Source organism: Necator americanus, chromosome X (assembly GCF_031761385.1).
Source record: "Necator americanus strain Aroian chromosome X, whole genome shotgun sequence".
NCBI lineage: Eukaryota > Metazoa > Nematoda > Chromadorea > Rhabditida > Ancylostomatidae > Necator > Necator americanus.
Window position 1 is genome coordinate 25,494,965 of NC_087376.1, and position 23,284 is coordinate 25,518,248.

At 38.4% G+C, this 23,284-nt stretch overlaps 2 protein-coding genes across 4 annotated transcripts; one reads left to right on the forward strand and one right to left on the reverse strand.

Annotated features, from left to right (window-relative positions):
• Nucleotides 1–2,796: 2,796 nt before the first annotated feature.
• RB195_025468 (uncharacterized protein) lies at nucleotides 2,797–8,747 on the forward strand (the record flags this gene model as incomplete). Of its 2 annotated transcripts, XM_064213625.1 has the most annotated exons (10): nucleotides 2,797–2,997; nucleotides 3,056–3,230; nucleotides 3,787–3,917; nucleotides 4,630–4,771; nucleotides 7,567–7,697; nucleotides 7,769–7,858; nucleotides 7,924–8,076; nucleotides 8,136–8,352; nucleotides 8,429–8,575; nucleotides 8,647–8,747. In XM_064213625.1, the coding sequence occupies 10 exons, from the start codon at nucleotides 2,797–2,799 to the stop codon at nucleotides 8,745–8,747; spliced, it is 1,488 nt and encodes a 495-aa protein (XP_064069506.1). The 2 variants fall into 2 exon arrangements, with proteins under 2 accessions (XP_064069506.1, XP_013299528.2); XM_013444074.2 differs by lacking the exon at nucleotides 4,630–4,771 and having other exon boundaries at nucleotides 3,787–3,972.
• A 626-nt stretch (nucleotides 8,748–9,373) lies between these two features.
• Nucleotides 9,374–21,891, reverse strand: RB195_025469 (uncharacterized protein; the record flags this gene model as incomplete). 2 transcript variants are annotated; one of them, XM_064213626.1, is made up of 16 exons in its annotated part: nucleotides 9,374–9,433; nucleotides 10,997–11,071; nucleotides 11,131–11,175; nucleotides 11,257–11,336; nucleotides 11,644–11,698; nucleotides 11,770–11,829; nucleotides 11,891–11,981; nucleotides 12,046–12,200; nucleotides 12,934–13,053; nucleotides 13,166–13,276; nucleotides 16,370–16,468; nucleotides 16,532–16,648; nucleotides 16,699–16,806; nucleotides 16,873–16,938; nucleotides 17,052–17,170; nucleotides 21,777–21,891. In XM_064213626.1, the coding sequence occupies 16 exons, from the start codon at nucleotides 21,889–21,891 to the stop codon at nucleotides 9,374–9,376; spliced, it is 1,476 nt and encodes a 491-aa protein (XP_064069507.1). The 2 variants fall into 2 exon arrangements, with proteins under 2 accessions (XP_064069507.1, XP_064069508.1); XM_064213627.1 differs by lacking the exon at nucleotides 21,777–21,891 and having other exon boundaries at nucleotides 17,052–17,159.
• Nucleotides 21,892–23,284: the final 1,393 nt, after the last annotated feature.

Below are 23,284 nucleotides of genomic sequence, written 5' to 3' on the forward strand. Positions count from 1 at the left end.
AGCTGTCAACGGTTTAGAATCAACGCTTAAGTCTCGCGATTCGGTGCTCGCCCAGAGCCCTCCTTCCTTTACGAGAAGTGCATTAGGCGCTAACATTGGATAACAGCTGGTCATGGATCAATTTGGGGAAAATTCCGTTTGTTTTCACAAAACAGTAATTTTGCAGCCTCTATGAATTTCTTCAGTACCTCAAATACCCAGTTCTTCTCACAAAAAGACGCTCTTTCGAATGATGTTGAATTCACTTTTATTTACAAACTTCAAAATTTCAACACTGACTCCGCCTTCTTATAGAGCAGGCGATATTCTATAGCTGGAATGGTTATCGCGGCCCAGGCATGACGCCAGGCATCTCACACCTTCGATAAGTGACTCCTCTGGCGATTCGGCGTCACAGAGAGACAATAATGTTTGAACATAAATGAACAATAACAACAATTCTACACAGATTCTCGAAGTATATTTGAAATCAGCAGCTCATTTACTTCTAATTCTTTCGAATTCTAAATTCTCGAAGTATATTTGAAATCAGCAGCTCATTTACTTCCGCATGGTACTTTCAAAATTTAATTTTGACCACTTCCAAGAATTCCGACGGTTTGCGACGGATTAATCCGTCGCCGACGGATTTTGGGACACAAGTTAGTAGCGGTGTTGTACATACACATACATGCACATATATGCATGCGCACACACACACACACATATGGGCAGACATGTCGCGTTATGCGTTGGTAATGTTTGGGACGAAACCCGCTGGCTGGATTTAACATTGAACATTGAGCAAAATTGATCCCTGTGTTGAGTATTAGTAAAACCAAAGCTGACGAAACTGAAACTGGTGTCTGCAACCCTAGTCATATCCACGGAAAAGCGGAAGGACTCCTTCATTTATAAGTTGCTCAAATCACCATCAAGAAAAAATACATTTTAGCGGAGACTGCTAGCCATCACTTCTGCGCGAGTTCTGCTTGAGCCAGAAACAGTTTAAAAAAAAAACCTATGAAATCGACATTTTGTTCAGAAGCAATCATTATATTCGTATATGTTACTATTCGGAATATGATCACCACTATAAATATTTTCGTTTTCCTTCTGGCTCAACATGGGACGAAATCAAATTAAAAAGGCAACCGACATTCTTTCATAGTGTTTTGTAGACTTTTTAGGTGACTTCTTCAGTTTTAAAAGTCATCCTCAGAAAGACAAATATTTTCGCTATTTGCAGCGGACTTTGGTCTCCCCGGACGCTCAACATTTTGGGAACTCATAGAACCATGTTTGAGCTCCGCAATCTTTTTCTAACAGTTATATATGGAACAATAGACTCCCACAGAGCTACAATTAATTCCGTCTTAATCTCATCAAAAGATGAGGTTTTTTTAGAAAAAAAAATTCGTCAGTGACCGTAGTCCGTTTTTTTACAATTGGGACGCAACATAGTTTAAAATTGAAACTTTCTCGATTACCAGCTCTCTCAAACGCTCAGGTCACGCTTATTAATTATAGTATTTTAAGGTGGTATACTCAAAATTGCACAGCCGCACTCTCATCAGAAAACCCTAAAAACTCTTCTCGAGGATACCCAGCACAGGAAATGTAGATTAAAATCAGACAACATGGATCACAATCATTCTCATGACTGATTGTACAGTGTTTCGTGAAGAAAACGCAACAGTTCTTAGTGTCTATCTTATGAAAACAAACTTAGTCGCTTCCTGCTTGGCTGAATGTCTGAAAATTGCAGATATTTGAATCCTCAAAATGTTGAATTATGGTTCTAATTAAATGGTGCTGCGGAATGAATTCACAGACAGTCCAGAGGAAATGTCCACGTTTTTCATAAGTGGTATGGTTGTGGTCAGTTTGGCATTTAGCGATAACGCTATTTGCAGATTGTTTTTATCATTAGATACCAGTATCACAGGTCGATACGATAACGAGTTTCTCGATACTGCTCAATTGACCATTACATCCGATTCCTATCGATCGTTTTCGCGATCAGATGGATTTCTTCAGAATGTCTTGTAGTTACCAGGATTTAGTCACAAATGACAAAAACATAAAGAACATCATTTTTGCGACATTGCAACTTCCATCATACTCAGCCATGAATTTCTCACCCGCTTCTATATTTCTGAAAAGACAATTACATATGTATAGTACGACACAATTCTGGGGACATGCTGTAATCGGCGTTGTTTTCAGCAGAGTCTGTCTAATGTGGGACAGCTTTACTTATCACAAGCAAATAATCAACAATGAAGTTCCCTTGCTGAGCAAAGAAATGCCTGTCACGAAGAACTGACTAGCACAAAATAAGGAATGAACCTTATGATTACTTCAACTTCAATCGTTCACCAGTACTATGATCGAACATTACCGTCTCACAAGTTCATGGATATTTTTGTCAATCAACTTCGGCTATTCGGTACAATGTAGGTAGAACCTTAGTTATAAGGATTACTATGTGTTACGTTATTGTGCAAACTTACTCATTTAACCGATGTTGGCAAGAGTGCGACAAGAGGCTCCGCCTCCTCTTCTATGGCCATACTCCGGCGATCCATCGTCGACTACCTCATGCTGGAATCACCGCTCGATAATTTTTTTCACTGTTACAATTTTTATCGTGTTTTTGCCATTTTTCTGATTTCGTTACTGTTTTTCTTCACATTATGAAATCCAAACATATTTCGAGTATCCCTTTAAAATATTTGTTTTCATTTTTTAGGACAGTGTATGTGTTCAGGCCTAAAGTAGCAGTTCTAGTTGTTGTTCATCTCATTTTTAGATATGAGTTTCGATGGTTTCTCCACCCACTCTCCATCTTCCTCTCATGTGTCCTCCTCTTTCTACGATTTCTCGAGTCTCAGTGATCACTCATCTGATTATCGGTCAACACAAATTTCAACCTCTCCGCAGCTGATTTGCGTGAAAACGGAAAAGCCAAGTCCTCCACAGGCCTGGGCTCCTCCAAACTATTCATCCTACGAGGTTCGACAAAACTACCATTTTCTTTATTCGAATTCGAAGAGAACCGTTTTCTTTTCAGGCGCAAACTCTGTACAGTCCTTCGCTAGCAAATTCAGTATCGGATGAAGGAAATAATTTTACGTATCGTCAGTTTAAAGAAGAACCTACATATTTCGCTGAGAGAACTGTTTTCCCGACGGCATCTGATTATCAAGTTCACAGGACTTTTCCAGATAATAACTTGAGTCATAATGGTCAGAAATTGCCGATGTAGTGCTTTTTGTTTTTTTTTTTCTGCTCAAAAAAAAAATGAGTCCGCTGTTGTGCAGTTGTTTTAATAAAATCCACAAGACGTCTGGCGAGGTATGTGTACCATAAATCGACCAGGCAAGGTGCGCAGCTATTTTTCGAGTATTAGACGCGTTGTATTGCGCAACATAACCATTCCGATGCATATGCAAAACACCAATCTCGATTACTATCGGTCTAAGAAAGCGTTTTGAGGGTTCTGGATTAACTGAACGTTTGCTTGTACTTGATGTTTACGTATAAATTCTTGCTGCTTTTTTTTTCGGTGGGTGATAGTTTCGATCGAAAAATAGATGATATATTAATATTGAAATTAAATAGATATACATAAACAGGAGTGACATTAAAGTAATAGGCAAACGTGAAGAGGCACGTTCAAATCGGGCAATACGGGCGCAGGTATATCTATGGATGTGTCTATTGGAAGAGAACCATTTCCATACATCGAGATGTCTAGATAAAAGGAGACATAAAACATAATGGTCGTATACTTCATTCCAGATCGTACATCACCACAACCACCAGTTGGATTATTGGTACCGGCTGGAGGTAAAGCTCTTCTCGTTTGCAAAGTATGTGGTGACAAAGCTAGTGGATATCACTACGGCGTGACATCCTGCGAAGGGTGCAAGGTTAGCGAAATCCCTGTGGATTTTTTCCTTCTACGAAATTCATCGAATATGCTAAGTAAGAGTTCACCAAGGCTCATCATTCATGAAAAGAAATCACATTAGATTTCTCATACAAGCATAAAAAGCAAAATTTTGCGGTAGAATTGAAACTCTTGGAAAGATAAAATCTCGGAAATATTTTCCTTTGCATATTATCATTCCTGAAACAAGAGTAAGAAAATGAAGGTATAAAATGAATAATGTGTAATTTTGTATATTTCGAGGCAAAAAGAAACCAGTCAAGTCTCCTTTGAAGAACACCTGCAAAAATTTCACTCTTGCCCGCACCTTCTCTTCTGTGTCCCCCGTCCCAGGAATATTTATTTCTAGAACTCTATTTTCTGGTGGAAAGCAAAAAAAGGTGAAAAGTTTCTATCTTTGCACGACAATGGTTTTCACATTGTTCATATTAAGCAAACAGTCTATTCAGTAACATATATCTGAATACTGTAGAGCGATGGTGCGATGACAAATTAATAAGGCAGTTTATCTGCTCGTCTCAACGCTCCAACATCCTTACAGTATATCCTGATCTTCTGTCGTGAGTTGCGCAACACACGAGCGCCTACCGTCTGCGAAAATTTGCATACTTGCAGCTAATTATTGATCGGTAGCGGAGTGCGGATGTGGTACAGGTATATGGGCGGGTAGGTAATAACAACTGTGTTTGCAGGGCTTCTTTCGAAGAAGTATCCAAAAACGAATGGAGTATCGTTGTTTACGAGATGGATCGTGTCCTATTTTCAAGCAAAACAGAAACCGTTGCCAAGCCTGCCGATTCAAAAAATGCGCCGTAGTTGGAATGTCAAGGGACTGTAAGTGTCATAGTTTTCAAGATTAATTATCGAAAGATAGAGAAGAATTTGCTTTGAATGGAGGACTTCTTCCCTGGCAGAGAACTAGCGGTAGTGCATTGAAAAAGTGGAGACAGTGACAACCTTCGTATACAAAAATATTCATCATCTCCTATAAGAAGCTAAATTTTGAGCAAGGTTACGTCTGCTTCATCATGAACTGCAGATCGTAAAAACACTGTAGGAGGCGACAATTGAAAGAGTTTAAAAAACCAAAACTCTATTCTATTGATTCCCTATTTCCTGTTAACACTTTCTCAAATAAACGGTAATCTACTGCTGCGAAAAAGTTCATCTTCTCTCTAGAAAGCACGTACAATGTACGTACATTGTCCAAGTTGATAGAAGAGCGTCAAAGCTCATTTGAAATATTTTCTATGTAGCCGTTTGTTTCTCTGCACTTGCCTTCTTTGTAATTTTTCACTTAGCACGCAAACAAAACTGAAGGTTCCACAGAAGGCATGGATGAGCGGAGTCATGAAGAATAGACCTCAGCAGTTCTTCTCCTTCATAATTTTCCACTACTTGTTACTACTTTTTTTACTCATGATTTTCAAGTACGTACATTGTGCGTGCTAACTGAAACTGCCTTTTTTGCTTGTAATTTCTTTTGATGCCTGCTAAGTTCGTCTCATAATTCCCGCATTGTTTCTGGTGCATTTTTGTTTAAAAACATTTTCCATTTTGAAACCAAATTACTGGTATTATCGACAATGAAATTATCGCCGGGGTATTTTTGATAAGAGCTTCATCAGGTTTCTTCACATTAAATCATTAGTAGATCAGTAATCGGTCACTATTTTAAAAAAATTTATTTTTAATCTACTAATAACGGTTGGTTTGCCCCTCATAGTGACGCAGAGATAACTGTACTGCCATGCAAAAAGGTAGTGCGCCTTCAGGAAGGATCTTCCAAGGTGGAGAATTTGATTCTTCTGACATCATTTGGAACCAGAAACTCAATTAAGACCTGATTATATGAGACGAAGGCCAGGAGTAGCGACATGCGAGTACGGAGTACGATAGAGCGACGATATACTCGTTACATCTTCCCACAAAGAAAGTTGAGAAATGTAAAGCGCATCATCTTTGCCGTGCACCCATCTGTGGCCCACCGCCCTTCGATTTCCACGAAACACTATCACCTCATCCATCCATTCTTCAAGAAGCATAATCTCAAATGTTACTTACCAATTTCAGCAGTTAATGAAACCGAATTGGGCTAATTTTGTTCCAATGAAAATAAAATTTAGTTGTAGTATGGAAAAACACCTGTTGTCATAAATGAATGAGGAAAAGTGTACAAGGATTGCATCGTTGCTGCTTCACACATCGAGCTGGTCAACTGCAGCTCGTGTATATATGAAGCAGCACCTATGACTTTCGGTAGAAGTACAGACAGAAGAATGTCTTGGAAAGAGCGCTGGGAAGGACCAATACCAAAGAAAGATTTTTGAGAACATAACACTTGAAAAAAAAAAACAAGTCAACTCTTCGTCTTTCGATTCACTGTTTTTCTGCCACTTTCTTACTTTTCTCACTTTTGCCTCACTCTACTGTGCCTCTTTTCAATTATTTGTACACTATTCCCTCCACGCAATGCTCCGTTAAGTGCACGCACGCAGCGATAAATTTCCGCACTTATATACAGCATGAGATTTCTGATTTCATGCATGTGCTTTAACATGACATTGTAATCTTGAATGTGAAACGCGTCACCAGTCGGATTTCCTCACAATCATAGCGAATAGATACGATTCTTCGAAAACCTAACGGGCCAACAACTAATCAGACAATGCAAGAAGAACTGAAATGTTTAGAAGCCAAACAATGCTTGCCTTTCAGTTCCATTTCCATTTTTTTTAAAGAACCTGTACAAAATCTATTGCTAAAACTTTTGTATCGGTCAAAATTGAACAACAATCGAAATTTTTGAAGTGAATTCCATGAAATATTCAAAACTGTGGCGCATTTTTTGTTGAATGATCCTATCAGGTAGAGTATTACTTCAGGAATATATTCAAAGGAACTTCTGGAATTTTCACGAGAGATTCATAATAGAGCTGTTGTCAGAAATGAAAACGGAATTCAGTGCTTGCACATAGCCTTCCCCTACCACATCCATATTTTCACATGATGTCCTTTAAAGACATCACCCCACGAATCTAGGGTGGTACGGATTTCCGGTGGAGTATTATATACATATACAGTAGTATATACAGGATTGTTATTATCGTAGATTATTGAGAGAAGGATGACTCCGTTCATTTCTTAATAATTGCCGCAGAAAACGGCCCGGAAGATACAACTTCGAGCGTTCCGGCGCACTATTTCCTACGAGTTCGATTGGAGCGCGTCAGCCTTCTGCACGCGGCTGGCGCGCTCCAGTCGAAGTCGTTGTGGAAAGTGGCGCGCCGGAACGCTCGAAGTTGTATCTTCCGGGCCGTTTTTAACGGCAATTAGGAAGAAATAGACGCAATCACACCCCTCTCTATAATCTACTATCCCGTATACGAACACTCCACCTGAAATCCGTACCACCTCAGATTCGTGGGGTGATGCCTTTAAAGGGCAATAGGAAATTTATCACCATAGCTCATCGTGCAATCAGGCTCGATTGAAGGACTTTCCAGAGGAGATGTTCTTAGCTCAAAATGTTACATTAGGAAGGTTTATAGCGCGTAGTTGTTGGGAAACGAAGTAGTTTCTAATGTCGGCGGCACCAACTAGTGCGCCATTGTATTACCAAATTCCAGCAGTGCGCTTTGGAAGAGTACCAAAACGATCTACTAAAGAAGTGATTGATGTAGATACATCAGATTCAGACGAGAAACAGGAAGTCTCCTCCACCACTTCTCCAGAACCGTCGAAAACTGAGCTAAACCAGGTTAGCGTGCACTTTACCTGATCATTTCTTAATCCTTCCTACTCTAACTGTGCACGTCATGAAATTTCCAGCTTATACAGATGGTCTACGTAGCCCATGAAGAATTCGCGGCTATGACGATCAAGAGGCGGCACATCTTATCAGAACACCCATTAGATTTCGTAGGATTAATCTCCCATTGTTCATATTTCTTCTTAATTTTATGCAAAAATACTTGAGCTTATAGCTTCTTGCCGATACATCGCTGACAACTCAATTGCGTGCTTGGGAAATCTATACAGAACGAGTCACTCTCGACATCCATAAGACGGTTGAATTTGCAAAACGAGTGCCGGGATTCCCTTCCTTGCATTCTGGTGATCAGCAAGCCCTGATCAAGGTTTGTAAATGGAAATGTTCTTGTGACGGTGCAAAGACTAATTACGACAAAATTTTCAGTCATCATTCTTCCGTATGTTTCTGTTGAGAATTTACCGTGGTCTCTCTTCTCGTGGTCTTCTACTTGCCGATGGAACTTTCTTACCGTCGTCTTTCTTAAACATGATCTTCGGACAGTTTCTCAATGAACTGAACGCTTTCGCTCAATCGATAAGTACTTTAAGTGTGAGCGATGAGGTTGTAGCTGTTTTCGTCGCGATTCTCCTTACAACAAAAGGTGACAATTTTATTCTCTTCAATTCTAACAAAACGATCATATCGTCGAAACATCCATCAAGATCTCTGATTTTCAGAAAATATCTATTACCATTCGAAAATCGAGGTAGACCGCATCCAAAATAAGCTAGTGTCAGCGATGAAGCTAAAGCTTAGTGAGGAGTCTCCGGATCCGGTTATCTTTGACTTGTTGATGTCAAAAATATGCTATCTTCGAGAACTAGGTCTGTTACAAAGCCACCGTTTTGTAAATGTACATCTACGAAAATATAGCACTAACCACACTATGTTTCAGCAACACATCATGATAAGATTCATGATGTGCTCAGATACAACCTCTCCATCGTCAAAATACCAGCACTCTACTCAGAAATCTACTACCTGGAGCACCGCTGAGGCTCTCATAATTCGCGGATTTCCGAGTTCAGGTCTCAATGAAACAATTTCACTAGCACACTGGTTACAACGGATTTATACATGTTCTCAGAGATTTCAATTCCATCTTACGTATCTTTCTACTCTGTACTCGTCATTCCTTCATCTTCTTTGTAGATTATATGCGCAATCATATGACACCACTACTTTGTCTCTAGGAATGTTCATGCATGGGTAAAGAGAAAAGAACCGCATTAATTACATTTTTCTTAAATGCGTTATGCATATCATACTACGTATATCGAATTTCTAATTTTTTACAATTAAGATTCGTCTTTCTTTTATAGCGAGTCCTTTTATAAGCCTCACCTGTATATTTTCCCATAACAAAATATAGATGGCATAAAAATGTACAGACACCCAAACAAAGGAATTAAACTCATAAGTAAAAGGAGAACGAGAGACAAGCGAAAAAAGACTTCAAAGCAGAATGAAATCACAATCTGTGCATAGTATCCGTATGATAGGTTCTCCAGAGTTGCACGATTAATCATTAAAATTACAACATTCCTATTGTTTCCAAATACTTTCTGATGATTGAGGAAAGAACGGACCGAGAAGCTTCTATTTATTAGCTGTAGATTCAATTATATGCCATAAACGGAGTCCTTTGCCTTCTCCACGATAGGTTCATGTCGAATCGGAGCCTTAAATGATTTCAAATTTCACTCATTTAATAAACTCATGCACACGATCACATCTTTGTCATTTATAATTCAAATTTTTCCCCGGCTTCTAAATAAACACCTGTTTGCTGATCAACAAAACTGAAAAGGAGTGGTTTTGAAAGTCTCGGAAACTTTGTGACTTTCTTCAAAATTTACACGTCAAAAATGAAGTTTCTCTGTTGCAAGGGTGGGTTATTCTATTATAGTACACTAAGAAGTTTATAAAATTACAAATTTTACATGCTCGGAATTAGATAATTTCAAATTCACTTGGTGTATGAGCATAGTTCTTGTCAGCACGCAAACACCGCAAACTAGTATGCCCTTTTCAGCCTTTGTTCAGCATAATCGCTAGTAAATACTTTCGAACTATGATCACTTTTTCATTTGACCACACAAACGCTTTGAAACTTCCAAAAAAGTATCGTTTGTCGTACGTGTAGCTAATATAAGTATGAAACTAGTTTCCTTCTGTAATTTCCAAAATGAATAGTAAAATATTGAAGTAAAAACAGTCAAGAGACTGAAAGAGAGGTGAGTTTGTCACGCGTTATAAAAAAAAAAGACGTTTCGAACAAATGAAAAAGCTTAATCAGTTGAATTGCATTGAAGACGCATTATCACATAACCCCTCAGATTTAACAATCTCTTTTAAGACTTCGAAAAATTAAGGCTAAAGTTCAGGAATTGGAGAATGGTACTAAAAAATACAGTGAAGCGGTTTTCTGGAAGCTGCAAAATTCCTCTCGTGTATTCGCATATGAATTAGATAGAAGTCACTGATTCCATATTCATTTACTAAAAACTAAGACCACTGATCTGAAACAGGATCTCCACATTTTATCACAAGCAAACTTTGACTCAACATTCTTTCTCATGCCTTACGACAACATAAGGGGTTATTCTCCAACTAAGGAACGTAAAGAAAATCTCTTTCCGAAAACCTTTTCCATTACCCTGAACGAAGAAGAAAAAACAACGTATACCACAAATTGACTGTCCACTCTGACGCAAAGTGAATGCATCCGCCTAGAACCTGGCATAAACGTTTCGATTCCTATCGTTTCGTTACAAATGCAATCTAGTATATTAAAATCGGAAAGCGCATGCGATTTCTGCATACAATGAACCAACGCTAACGTCAGAAACTTCCACCAGAGAGCATCAAAAAGAGCAGAACGTTCTGCGAGAAATGTTCCTATACATTTTATTCCCAAATACTCCGTATTTTCTTAAATCTTGACTGAATTCACAACACTGGTAGTGGCGCATTGATTCCAATTACCCCCTTCGTACTACAAGTAGGGCACTTGCAGCTTACCCGGGAAATTCAGGCAAGAGCGATCTCATTTCCAATAGTTTGCTTTTTTTTCCATGATTTTCGTTCTAGTAAAGTGTACGAGCATTCGGGGAGAGTTCATATCTTTAAACATGGTAGCAGGTTTTCATTACGGGAATAGTAAATGAATTGAACGTACTGTACTAATAAACAGATCCAAACTAAAAAGATGAGTCACCGCGGACTGAGCATTTAAAACGTACCTGTTGTTGTTGGAATTGCTGGTACTGTTGTTGGACAACGGGTTCTTGTTGTTGTTGTTGTTGAACTCCATGCGCCTAGAATGACTAACAGTAATAACGTCTAATAGTTTTAGACTATAATTTCGAAATTCGACCTGAGGAACCGTTCCTTGCTGGTGAGGTGAACTTCCAACATTTACCTACAACTGACCGCACCAATAAGAAGCGAAAATTATATGAAACTGTTGAAAGGGGAAGGAAATATCGGAAGAAGAATATACCTGTTGGTGATGAACTTGTTGAGTTCTCACAGGTGGCGGAAGTGGTGTAGTGGTAGTTTCATAAGCATGTTCTCCCCATCCTAGGTGACGACATTTATGGTAGCTCAGAAAATGGAAAAATGCAACAAGTTCAAATAGAGACACTCGAAGATGTGATCTTAAAAACCGCTGTATCCAAATTAGCCTCGGAGAGATCGAAGCAAAAATTAAAAGCACATTAACATAAAAGTTTCAAGAGCGTTCCGGCGATTGGACGCTGGGAATTGAACAAGATAGACCAATTTTCTAATTTCTGCAGGAACCGTGTAAAACCTAGAGGAACATCAAATCAGAGCAATAGTAAAAAGAAAACTAGAAATGAAACTAGAAAACTATAAATTAAAATACCTTGCTTTTTCGCATATTCTCTCTCAAATTCTTGTAATTCTTCGTCAGTGTAAACCTGAGAAAGCTGTTCACAGAAAACAAGGTAAAAATTAAGCAGGATGAACATCGTAGATGAATCAACACTACCTGTTGGTCGCCGAGGTCCTTCCATCCAGGGTCTTTGTCGGGAGTTTGTGCTTCTGTGTCCTACCAAATAATTAACAGAAATTTCAAAAATTTGATTGCTTTCATTGTTTTCCAAAGTAACCTGGAGAAACTCTTGGAGAGAAATTAGACGGTCCCCGTTTTTATCCATTTGTTTTGTTACATGCTCGCGCATTCGGTACATTTCCTCCATTCTGAAGCTCTACTAAGTTACTGTGAAAAAGAAACAAAAACAAAATGGAACTCCCACAAAAATACCGTTCTCTAGGGTCATCGTCAGGATCGGTTTCGTTGTATACTTTCTCGAGTTCTTTCTGGAAGAGAGCTTCCAATTCATCAGCATTCCAAAATCCATCACCATTCAGGTCGTGAAGAGCGAAGAATGTTCGCGGATCAAATGAATCCTTTTCCATCTAAAGCAGTAGAATTTGAGCACACGCAGTTTCGCAAAACCATATTGAATATTAAAGCAACAAGTTACAAACAAAGAACTGCATTTAGTAGCCTTGTAGTGAATAAAAATAAGATTTCAACCATTACAGATCCCGACAAATAAACTATAGTCGGGTCGAAACGACATGAATCATGAGTGTAGTTGCGGTGCATTTGCGTACGCGCTCGAAAGGGGCCCGGTGAAGGCAGCAAGGGTTTCACTACGCTCCACCGAAACTCGAGAGAAGCTGCGCACGCATTTGCGCACGTGCTTCATGTCGTTTTGACCCTACTATACTTCTACAAGTGCATAAACGCAGTAAAAAAATAAACTCAGACAAGTAAGCAGAACAGTGACGACAAACATGAATGGCAAAACGCAAGTTGATAATGAACCAAGATATTCAGAGAATTTGAGGAAGAAACAGCTTTAAACAATTTGAAGAAACAGCTGTATTGCTTCTTGAACTGAATGCCGAGTAATTACAACATCATCGAATGCTAGTCTTCCAATTTGTGCTTTCAACCCTTCGTTTCGAAATAATAAATGCTACTAACTTGTAAAAAGTACCATCTAAAACAAATCATTCGGTAAATAAGGACAATTATCTCGAAAGACGTTGGTTGCGCTAAATCCCGGCTTGGAAGACCGGTTTTGAAATAAAAAAGATACGTGAATAAGGGTATCCTACATTATGAAAGGAAATAACATACGTGGTCGCTTTCTTCCCAAACTTCCTCGAGTTGATCTCGACTTCCTGGATGTTTTAACTTTTCGTGTTCGTTGTGTCTCTTCCTTGCCGCATCAGCCTCGTTCTGGGCCCTTCTCCGTTCCTATTTAATCAAAAACTCATTCAAGAATTGTGAGAGAACGATTATAAAAAGAAAACGAATAAGAAAAAGAAAAAAAAATATAGGAAAAAAACTATAAGGAAACACATGATACTTCTTCATTCATTTGAGCAAGTTTATGGTCTTCTTCAGCTTTTTTGCGCATTTCATATTCCTTGAATTCTTTTTGGCGTTGTTTATCAATAGCTTCCATATCTTCCACGGTCTGAAGTGATTACAAATGACATATTGAAATTTTCCCAATTTCCTGTTTCTTTTTCTTTAAAAAAATGATTCTCATCCATATTTTCAACAGTGTGAATAAAGAAGGATGTAGCGAATGCGGTGCATGAAGATAAACAAAAGGAATACACAAAACATTAAATAAGAGGGTGTCTAGCTCGAGACTCAAATAATTGCTTGTTAAAAAGTACAAAATTTTCAATTTCCATAATATACTGTTTAAAAAGGGATAACATAGATTTCTGCATAACATCCACATTACCGACATACAATGCTGCACTCTACGGATCGAATATTTTGTTCAAACGATGAAAGAGCTAGCAGATAGCTCATACGAGAACTTTTGTAGGTGGTTTTATTAGGCTTGGATAGATACAAAAGGAAATCAATAAATCGGAGAAATACTAAGCGTTAACTGGTAAGGTTTTAATGAGCTCAAGAAGAAAGTGGATAAAAACGAATAAATCGATGAGATCGATTTATTCATTTTTATCCACTTTCTTCTTGGGTTAACTTTCTTCTTGGTTATTCCAATCGTAGTCATCACATGTTAGAATCAGAGCTGCCAAGTTCCTACCGGTTCTATAGCAAGAACACGTCGACACCAATAAAATCTCAAAGCGGATCAGTATTCACAGGTTAAAATGCTTGTAATCCTCTTACGATCACAATGCGCCTGTCTGCGAAATTTGACACAAATGCATAAAATCGGCTGAGATTTGCACACGGAACATGAGATGTGTTCAAGGTTAGCCCAATATACCATCCCTTAACTTCTTTAAACATTTTTATAAGGAAGCGGAAGCAGTCCTTCAAAAATCAAGCTGACCGCCTTCAATGGTTTCGTAGTCTTCATATCACCTGACTTTTAGATAGCACGAACAAGTAAGCTTGCTTTTCATCGGCAAAAATATGTGGATTCTAATGATTTTTCTTTTAGTTTAATCAATAAACTTTGGTTCAAGCTGAGGAACTTGTGTCGCAAGAAAACGGTGAAAAGTGGCAACGTCAGTACAGACGACCAATTATATCATTTTTAATTAAGATGGACATTTCCAAGTTAATCTAAAGGGATTAAAAAATAAGCAGGACAATTTTCAAATCAAACAGATGAGTTTTCAAAACAAAGCAGATCAAGATGGACAATTTTCATATTAAACTAGGTGATTCTGACAATTTATCCGTAATGTCTAAACATTGCTGCAGAATGTTCTTCTAACTACATAAACCTCGTAGGTTAACGTTACTTCAAGTAACGTAGTTTCTGTCACCTTATTCGTAGCTGAATCCGACCGAATCCGTTTTCTCAAAGACGAAAGTGTCGGTTAATCGCATTCTCACCAAGACTACAGTCGAATAGAATTCAACTACTGCAATCCAAGATTGCTTTAATTTCGAAATATACAAGATACTCGCTCCCCTAGTTGTGTACTTGGCGACCGCACGACGGAGTTCCGTCAGTCACTCAAAATTGCTGAAATTCCAGATCAGAACGAAAGATTGTAAAACCAGTTGTATTCCGTAAATATACAAAGGCTGGACTGATTCAAGAATGTCTTTTAAAAAAATTCAAGTTGTTGACTTGGACAGTACATGATCAAACACTCCTCGCAACAACAATTGTTTAGGTTATTTTGCGTTTTAGATTAAAACTGGATTCGGTGGGAAACTCCGGCCACAAGTCAAATCATACGATGCTTATTTTCAGGCGTTCAATGTGTCTTTCGTCCCTCACTTTAAAAATAATATTTCCTGCGACGAAGGAAAAAAAATTATACTTATTCAAACGAACTAACCATTTGTTTTTCAACTAACTGAAACTTGGGAAAAAAAGAACTCACTGTATTTTCTGGTCTGACTATTTCATCGGTTCTACTATATTAAGAATGATTTTTGCATTTTTCACCAGTGAATATGAACATGCATTGCTGCTGCTACAGGATGGACTCACAGCCAGGGCATTGAAAAACGATCAGAAAATAACTTCATGTGTACGTAAGCATTCTGACGAATATCATATACATCCACTCAATTCCAAAGGAATGTTGCGTTTTTTTTTTTCTTCTGAAACCCAGTACCCAGTCAAATATATTTAATATATTAATTTGTCTCCCTATTTGTTAATGCTTCCATCCTTGCTAATAAGAATATACCTCGAAACAACTATGAAACGAACATTTTGCAAACATAGATAGAGAGAGAAGTGAAACTATGGAGTTCTTTAAAAAAATGCTAAGAGCGCAGCTGTAGTTGGTCAAGGATCATAAAAATTACAAAAATACTATTGATTAGGATTCCGACGCACGTGAATTTTCTCTTTCAACTGACTTGAACAAGACGAAAGACGGAGATGCCCGGTTCCTCATATATTTCTTCCTCCATCGTGGCAAGATGGCAATTTATGACGAAAAAAAAAAAACTGATATTCTGGTCGTAACAGAGACATGTTCATCTATAGACATCCATAGGCGTGAAAAACCGTTTCGATTGACTTGTACAACACTTCCTGGACATTTTTACGATTGATGTATCGTGATGTTCTAGAATATGCATAGACCTCAAATACAAAAATAAAGTGGAACTCTGCATTAAAACCAGCCCCAAGTTCCACCATCAGGATAATGACAATCTTATCTGGCTTGCAAACAAGTGTCAGAGTGAAAACAGGCATTTAAACACCACGACTAACAACAAAAGGTTCCTCCTAAGCAGGATTTTAGAAGCCACCATAGTTCTGCGCATAATAATGAGTAATATATAATAGTCATCAAAGCCACTGATAATCGAAATGAAAATAATTTCCTTCTGCCATTTCATAAGCCTTGTAAAATAAGGCTATTTTTATCAAAGGTGCCTATGCGATTGCACAAAACATTCCTATACAGTACATTCACAACATGTCTCTCAGATGAACATCGCCGGCAAAAAAAAGTACTATCGGAAAATCATTGGAAAAAAAGGAAAAATTTTGGGATGAAACTAGTAGTTCTAACGGACAAATGAGAAGAAAATGACGAACTCTTCCTCATCATTTAGCTTATGATATCGCTTAAAAATCACCGATAACCAAACTTACCCGTTTGATAAGTTTTCTTAAATCTTCCTTTCCAAACTTCTCCCAGTTAGTGGCATCCAAATGTTCTGGCATCTTGACATTATGCGCACCACCATCTGCCTTTAATTTCAAATAGCAAAATGGTCAATGCAAAAGAAGTAGCAGCTCTAACACAAAACTCACCTCTATCTGTTGCTGAATTTGCTCTCGGAGACGTTCAAGTTCGTCAAGTTTCGCTTTTGTTAGCTTGTCAAAGACGTGGCTATCAAGGTCATCTATGTGATCCGCAATTTTTCCGGCCTAAAGAAAACTTTAGAGGGATTTATGAAATCTCTAGGAAAAAGAGCAACCTTTATGTCGGCTTCCGGCATGCCACGAAGTTTCTCCGTAAACTTAGGATCACTTTCAAGAATTTTTACAACCTCTTCGAGGTATTTGGAGTAGGTGAATTCATACATCTGCAACAAAGAACACACAATATATGGAGAACAATACGAAACGTTGTTAGCAATACAACAACAAACCGGTTTTTGACCTGTCGAGTCGCCTGTGTTCGCGTTTGCATTATGATCAGAATCTCCGTTCGAACCCTGCAATGCTGATTATAGAACATTGCACTATGGGCTACACATTTTGGCCCACTATGAAGTAATACTGCTAGAAATCATTTCTATTCATCTCGTTGAAGTCGTCTTTTCCCTACCTGTCGTTCTTGAGCAGCTTGGTGTTCTGCTTGGGCTCTCTGAGGAGGAGGGGGAGGAGCTAGTGCTAACGCGAACAGTGAGCCCAAGAAGAGCACAGGCAACTTCATGTCTGCAAACCCTATATATTCTTCATATGTGGAAAGAAAATAAGTATTTTAAAAGATGAGAAGAAAACAATGCGAAAATGTTACTATGGTAAGGACATAGGAACATTTTATCAGTGATACGTGCTAATTAGACGAAAAACATCTAGGAATCAGCACGCGGAAACAAAAAGTGTTAGATGAGGAAACAAAGGACACACTGAAACCATAACACATGTAATACATGCAAACAGAATGAACAAATAATCCGCGTAAAACCAAAGAACCAAAGCATAACTAACTCCACTAATGAATTTAAATGAAACACGAAAAGTTACACGTGTTTAGAGGAAAGAAGTGGAGAAAATTTACAATAGAAGGCAATCTACTCAGGACCAGGTGCGGTCGTGTCTTCGAGCTTTCTTATTTGGTTGCAATCTGGGCGTTATTAGGTGTTTTTTGTTATTTGCAGTCTTCTTTGTTCAAGGTTTATTTAGTATTCGAGGATGAGGAATATTTACAACATTGCATATGTTCGATGTTCAGTATCTTTTCGCTCAGGCTAAAATAAATGAAATTAGTTTTCCATGTACGAAACAGAAGACTAGATATGTATTGCGAATGCGGTTACGCTACTTCTGTTTTTCTTTCCATTCTAAAAATGTGACGCATAGATAGGCTCACATTTTTCCTGCATAATTAAGAGAAAGGATTATTTCTTTGGAATAGGAATGCTGAGAGTGCTTGAATCCGATTGAAACTAACATGTCTGCATACATTACAAAATGAGCGACTATATCTATATTTTGGAAGCCAAACGGTGGTGATATTTCCCGTTAAAAATACTTAGATTACTATGCTTATGAAGCATCGAGCGTTTGTTTCAGGTAAGTGAACTTTCAGGATATATTTTCACACAATGAGCACCCAAAGGCTCCTTCGTTCTTTGTCGGCAGATGCAGTGAATTTATGATCCATCTTCAACCAGTTGACCCAGCATTTTCATGCATGTCCTCACTTATATTTAACGGAAAAACTTTCGACATTGCTTCACTTATTATCACACCTTTTGACTGCGCACTCTCCGATGCACTGGAGAAGTTTTGATGGCAAAAAACTCAAGTAGTTACCTCCATGGGAAGACTAAACTATAAAAACTAAACTGAATTAACAATGAAATACTCGGATTTCTACGGATATACTGCGATATATACGAATTCTTACCAGTTACAGTTATTAACAGACACATTCCTGTTTCTTTTTTTTATTTTGTTCACATCATATCGCAAGTTTTTAGCGGAAGCCACATCATTTGGACAGGTTTTTTCGTTTGTATGCTCCCTTGCTTTGTGTAGGGAAGTTTTGGTTCTCTCGAAAAAAAAAAAACTCTACCCTCTTTTATTTCTTACTTGGACGTCGATATGACTTAAGAGCTTAGGAACACTGCTACAATAAAAGTAGTAGGATTCTCAAAACGATCGAAGTTTCGGTGCAGTGGTGTAAGCGTCTGCGCTCAAAGCAGAGCGGTTGAAACCGAAAGGACCTTGCACCACTCATTGCAGTTCGGGGGCGTATAGGCCGTGTCTAGGACCCTTGTACATTAACGTACTTTCCATGATAATCGATCAAAATTTTTGATTTGTGGCGCAATATCACGTGAGCATTTGCGTCTCTACATTTCGTAGTGGAAGCCAAAGGATGGTTTTTCTCCAGTACGTATCGTAAACGGAGTTTAGTTTATTCGATACCTTCTCGTCTTGGTTATTGTGGTGGCACTATAGTTAGTGTTGTTGGTTTCCGTACTTGCCTTGCATGCCGACTACCGTAACTGTTTTTGTTTTTCCTACTGGCAGCTCAGATATCTGCTTCAACCCCATTTTTTTCTGAGAACGCTGCATCACTTCCTTCTCCGGAGCCTGAAGAACTGTAACAGTACATTTGAGCTAGGTGAGAAAATCTATAGCTTGATGAATTACAGTCCAGTTACAGCTGAACGAACTCACAAATGACCGGTCTCGACTTGTACCTAACCTTACACCCGGCTGCGGGAGGTTCCGCCCCTTGGACCAATGCTAACGCGCCGCGAAATCCAAAATGGTACACCGAGTGACTACTTCTGTTGCTTCAGAGGAATAAGTTTAGAGGAAGGTAGAAAATGAGTGCTTTACGGTGTTTTGCGCACTATTAGCTTAAAGGCATCACCCCATAATCTGAGGTGGTGCTGATTTCAGGTGGAGTATTCGTATACGGGATGGGAGACTACGGAGAGGGGGGTGATTCCATCCATTTCTTCCTAATTGCCGTAAAAAACGGCCCGGAAGATACGGCTTCAGGCGTTTTGGCGCACTATTTTCCACAGGGAGTTCGACTGGAGCGCGCCAGTCTTGTGCGGCGCCGCATCTTCCCGGCCGTTTTTTACGGCAATTAGGAAGAAATGGACGGAATCACCCCCCACCCCGTAGTCTCCCATCCCCTATACGAATTCTCCACCTGAAATCTGCACCACCTCAGATTCGTGGGGTGATGCCTTTAAAACAAACGAAGAGAATATCACAATGAACATTAATCCAAGAAAAAAAGGAAGTATGATCTGCGAATTTCAAACTGAGTAAGGAATGAAATTGAAACTCGGACTTTCTGATCCTTATCACACAGCTAACTACGTTCACTTCAGGTAACTGCAGAGCTAAAATCTTTTACCATTCCTCTGTCCAGTTTTCTTCTCGTTTTTCCATTTGCTCATGCATTGCTTTCCTTATTTAACATGTAGTTTCATTTCCCTTTGTTTTTGTTTTTCACTCTTTCTTCTTAACATTGCTCTCCTTTTTTCATTCTGTCTTTACCTCCTAGCATGTAATTGTGTCGCTTACTTTGCTCCTAACTAGCGAATGCGTACTGCATGATAATCGGCACTTATATCACGTTAATATATGACAAGAGCATCGAAGCTAAAGGAACACAATTCGCATAGAAAAAATAGTGGAGGTTTCTCAAATGAAAGTAAAGACCTTTTTCCAGTACCTTTTTCTAATTAGAGAAAGTACTTTTTCTACAAAACATCCTGGGTGATACAGCTCCAACACTGGTACTAGATAATGAAAAAAGTACGGAAGAAAGCCGGTGCGGTCCATGAGGAAACCTAGGTAGCGTTTTCAGACTTTATTTGGAACTTGTAAATAATTTCAATCGACTTTGTTTTTGGTGTCTTTGGACCTGTTTTCAAGATTTTGTTTTTGGAAGAGCAGCTTTCTGCTACTATTCAAACGATTTTGGATACGGAGGGGGAAATCAAACTCTCTTTATAGTCAAAGTTAAGCCTAGAGCTTTTCATAAGAAGTATACGTATGAAATTTTTCAACAGCTACTAGTACTTTTTTGAACACTGTATCCTAAAGTTTGGTTTACTTTCCGTTTTTCGTCTGTGCGAGAGTATGACTATTCATGTTTCCGAATTTTACCAGTTCCCAACCTCAAACCTCTGCTCAAAAATACTTAGAACTGAATCAAATCTACTACTGAGGCAATTCAGCTCTGATGATGTAATTACGTAGAGGGAAAATCACAGAAAACTAAAGAAATAACGTAGTTTGTTCTCCTATTACTAAAGCTTAAACAATAGTGAGGTTAAGAAAAGGAGGCCTGCTACTGTGTTAATACAGTAGAAGGCCTCCCTTTGTTTTTTATATACTTTGTTTTTGGTGTCTTTGGATTTTGTTTTTATAAGAGCAGTTTTCTGCTACTATTCAAACGATTTTGGATACAGAGAGAAATCAAACTCTCTTCATATTCAAATTTAGGCGTAGCGCTATTTATAGGAAGTAAACGTGCGAAATTTGCCGACAATGATTACTTTTCTGAACACTGAATCCTAAAGTTTCACTTGATATCCGTTTTTCGCCTGTGCTGAAGTATGACTACTCATTTGTGTCTCCGAATTTTACTAATTTCCAACCTCAAACCTCTGACAATCAAATCAAAGCTATTGAGGAACTTCGGCACTGATGATGCTACTACGTAGTGGGAAAAATTGAAAAAAGAGTGAAGAACATAAAGTCGTTTCTTCTCCTTTTACTAAAGCTAAAACAGTAGCGAGGCTAAAAGCGGGTGTTCAGGTACTGTGTTAATACTTGATAGTGTGGGAAACAAGTGAAAACGGCAGTGAACTTAATTATGTTGAAAGAAGTCGGACTGTAAAAAAAAACAATTGGAATGAAAAGAAAACAAATCAAGTAAAACAGAGATGTAATAGACGAGAAAGAGAATGAAAACTCAAATTAAATAAGTGATAGTAATAAATAAGGAGATCAATGCAGGAACAAATGGAACAACGAGAAGAAAACTGGACAGCGGAGGAGTAAAAGTTTGCACTTACTTGAAGTAATCGTCGTTAGCTGCATTACAAGGATAGAAAAGCCTAAGCTCCGATTTCATCCCTTACTCGGTTTGAAATCCGGAGATCATACTTCCTTTCTTTCTTGGATTAAAGTTTATTGTGATATTGTCCTCCTTTTTTTGATGTAAGAGTACGTGAAACATCGTAAGGCACTAGTTTCTACCTTTCTCTAACCTTATTCTTCTGATACAACAGAATGCTCGGAATGGTCAAGATGGAGCGTATTAGTTGGAGCGAACTCTAACTACCTTCTTTGTACTTGTCAGTCACTTGCCTCCAGGCTTGTGGACGGCCCGATGCGACAGGATGTACGTATACAGATTGAACACAGGTGAACAGCTCCATACACTCATGGTCATGCATACGCCAACACGGAAACTGAGTCAATCCTGGGAAAGCGTGCGAGAAGGTTCCGTCCCTTAAATCTATCTGATCTTGGACACAAATGTAGGGAGTGACGAAAACGTAATGAAGTAATGCATTATTGTATTTGTTCTTAGCCCGAGAAATCTAGACCAGACCCACTAATTACGAACTTCTGGATCTGTTCAGTATTCTCTTCAAATATCTTCCCATAGTTATTACTTGTATGCCTATATGTACTGACATTATCAAGAATAAATTCTTTCCAGGGATTACCTACATCATATTAGAGGCTATTGAGTACCTTAATGAACAACCCTAAAAACGAAAATACAAAATTCTGTTGACTTAAACTCTATCATTAGTCGATCCAAAAAAAGTAAGGTGGACTGTACCGGCACATATGTGGTTCTTTTAGAACGAGGTACTCAGAAAAAATCACAGTATTCTGATGTTTTCATAGGAAAAAATTAGCGCTAAATTTTAGCTGTAGAAAAAATGTGCCAACTCGTTTTCTCAGACTTTGGTTTCTTGCGGTTCTGTTGAACGAAGTTCCGAAGATGTTATGGAGAGCATAGACGGCGTAAGTTTTATAAAAACTTGGCTTATTTTTTGTTTGTTCTCCATGGTTCCTGCTTTTGCTGAGGAATCAAGTTACCCCGCATCATGCACTGTGCATCAATTAGAAACACCACTTTTATGGAACCTGAAAACAACACCTGCCTTTTTGTATGTATGCGGCTATATGTTTCAGTTTTTCGCAAACATTTGACATGTTTACTGAAATTAGTTAAGAATTGTTTTAAAATCTAGTGTCTCTCGTTCAATCAAATAATGCAGTAGGCAGGACTTTATATTGATTATTATTTGTTAATTGTAATTACCATTTGTCATTTATCATTATTTGTTTGTTTGTCTTGTTAGATTTTTCTAATCCTCGCAGACTACCACCTAGAAGTACCAAAATGAACCTGTGAATTTACAAACTCAAAAATAAACCGACCAGACTCCTACATATCGCGACGGTGCTTCGCACCGTGTAATTTCGTGGGGTTCTTGATAGGAGAACTACGCGTAGCAAGAGGACATGAATTCTACATTAGTTCCCTCCTAAATTAATGTAATATATAATAAATTAGATCGATGAACAAATATACTCATTAAATGCAGCTACAGGTTCTCATAAACACAGCTACAATGGGATTATTCTATCAATGTGAACCATTTCTATATCTTGTAATGACACCAAGCGAGGAAATCCACGTACTAACCCACGCCACGTTCTCTCGAAGTTGCTAGCAAAACACACATCTAGGTTGTTCTGTTACCAGCCACTGCCTCTATGTGCAAAATGTTAAGAGATCGTTGAAACAGAAAATTCCTCACAAGTAAT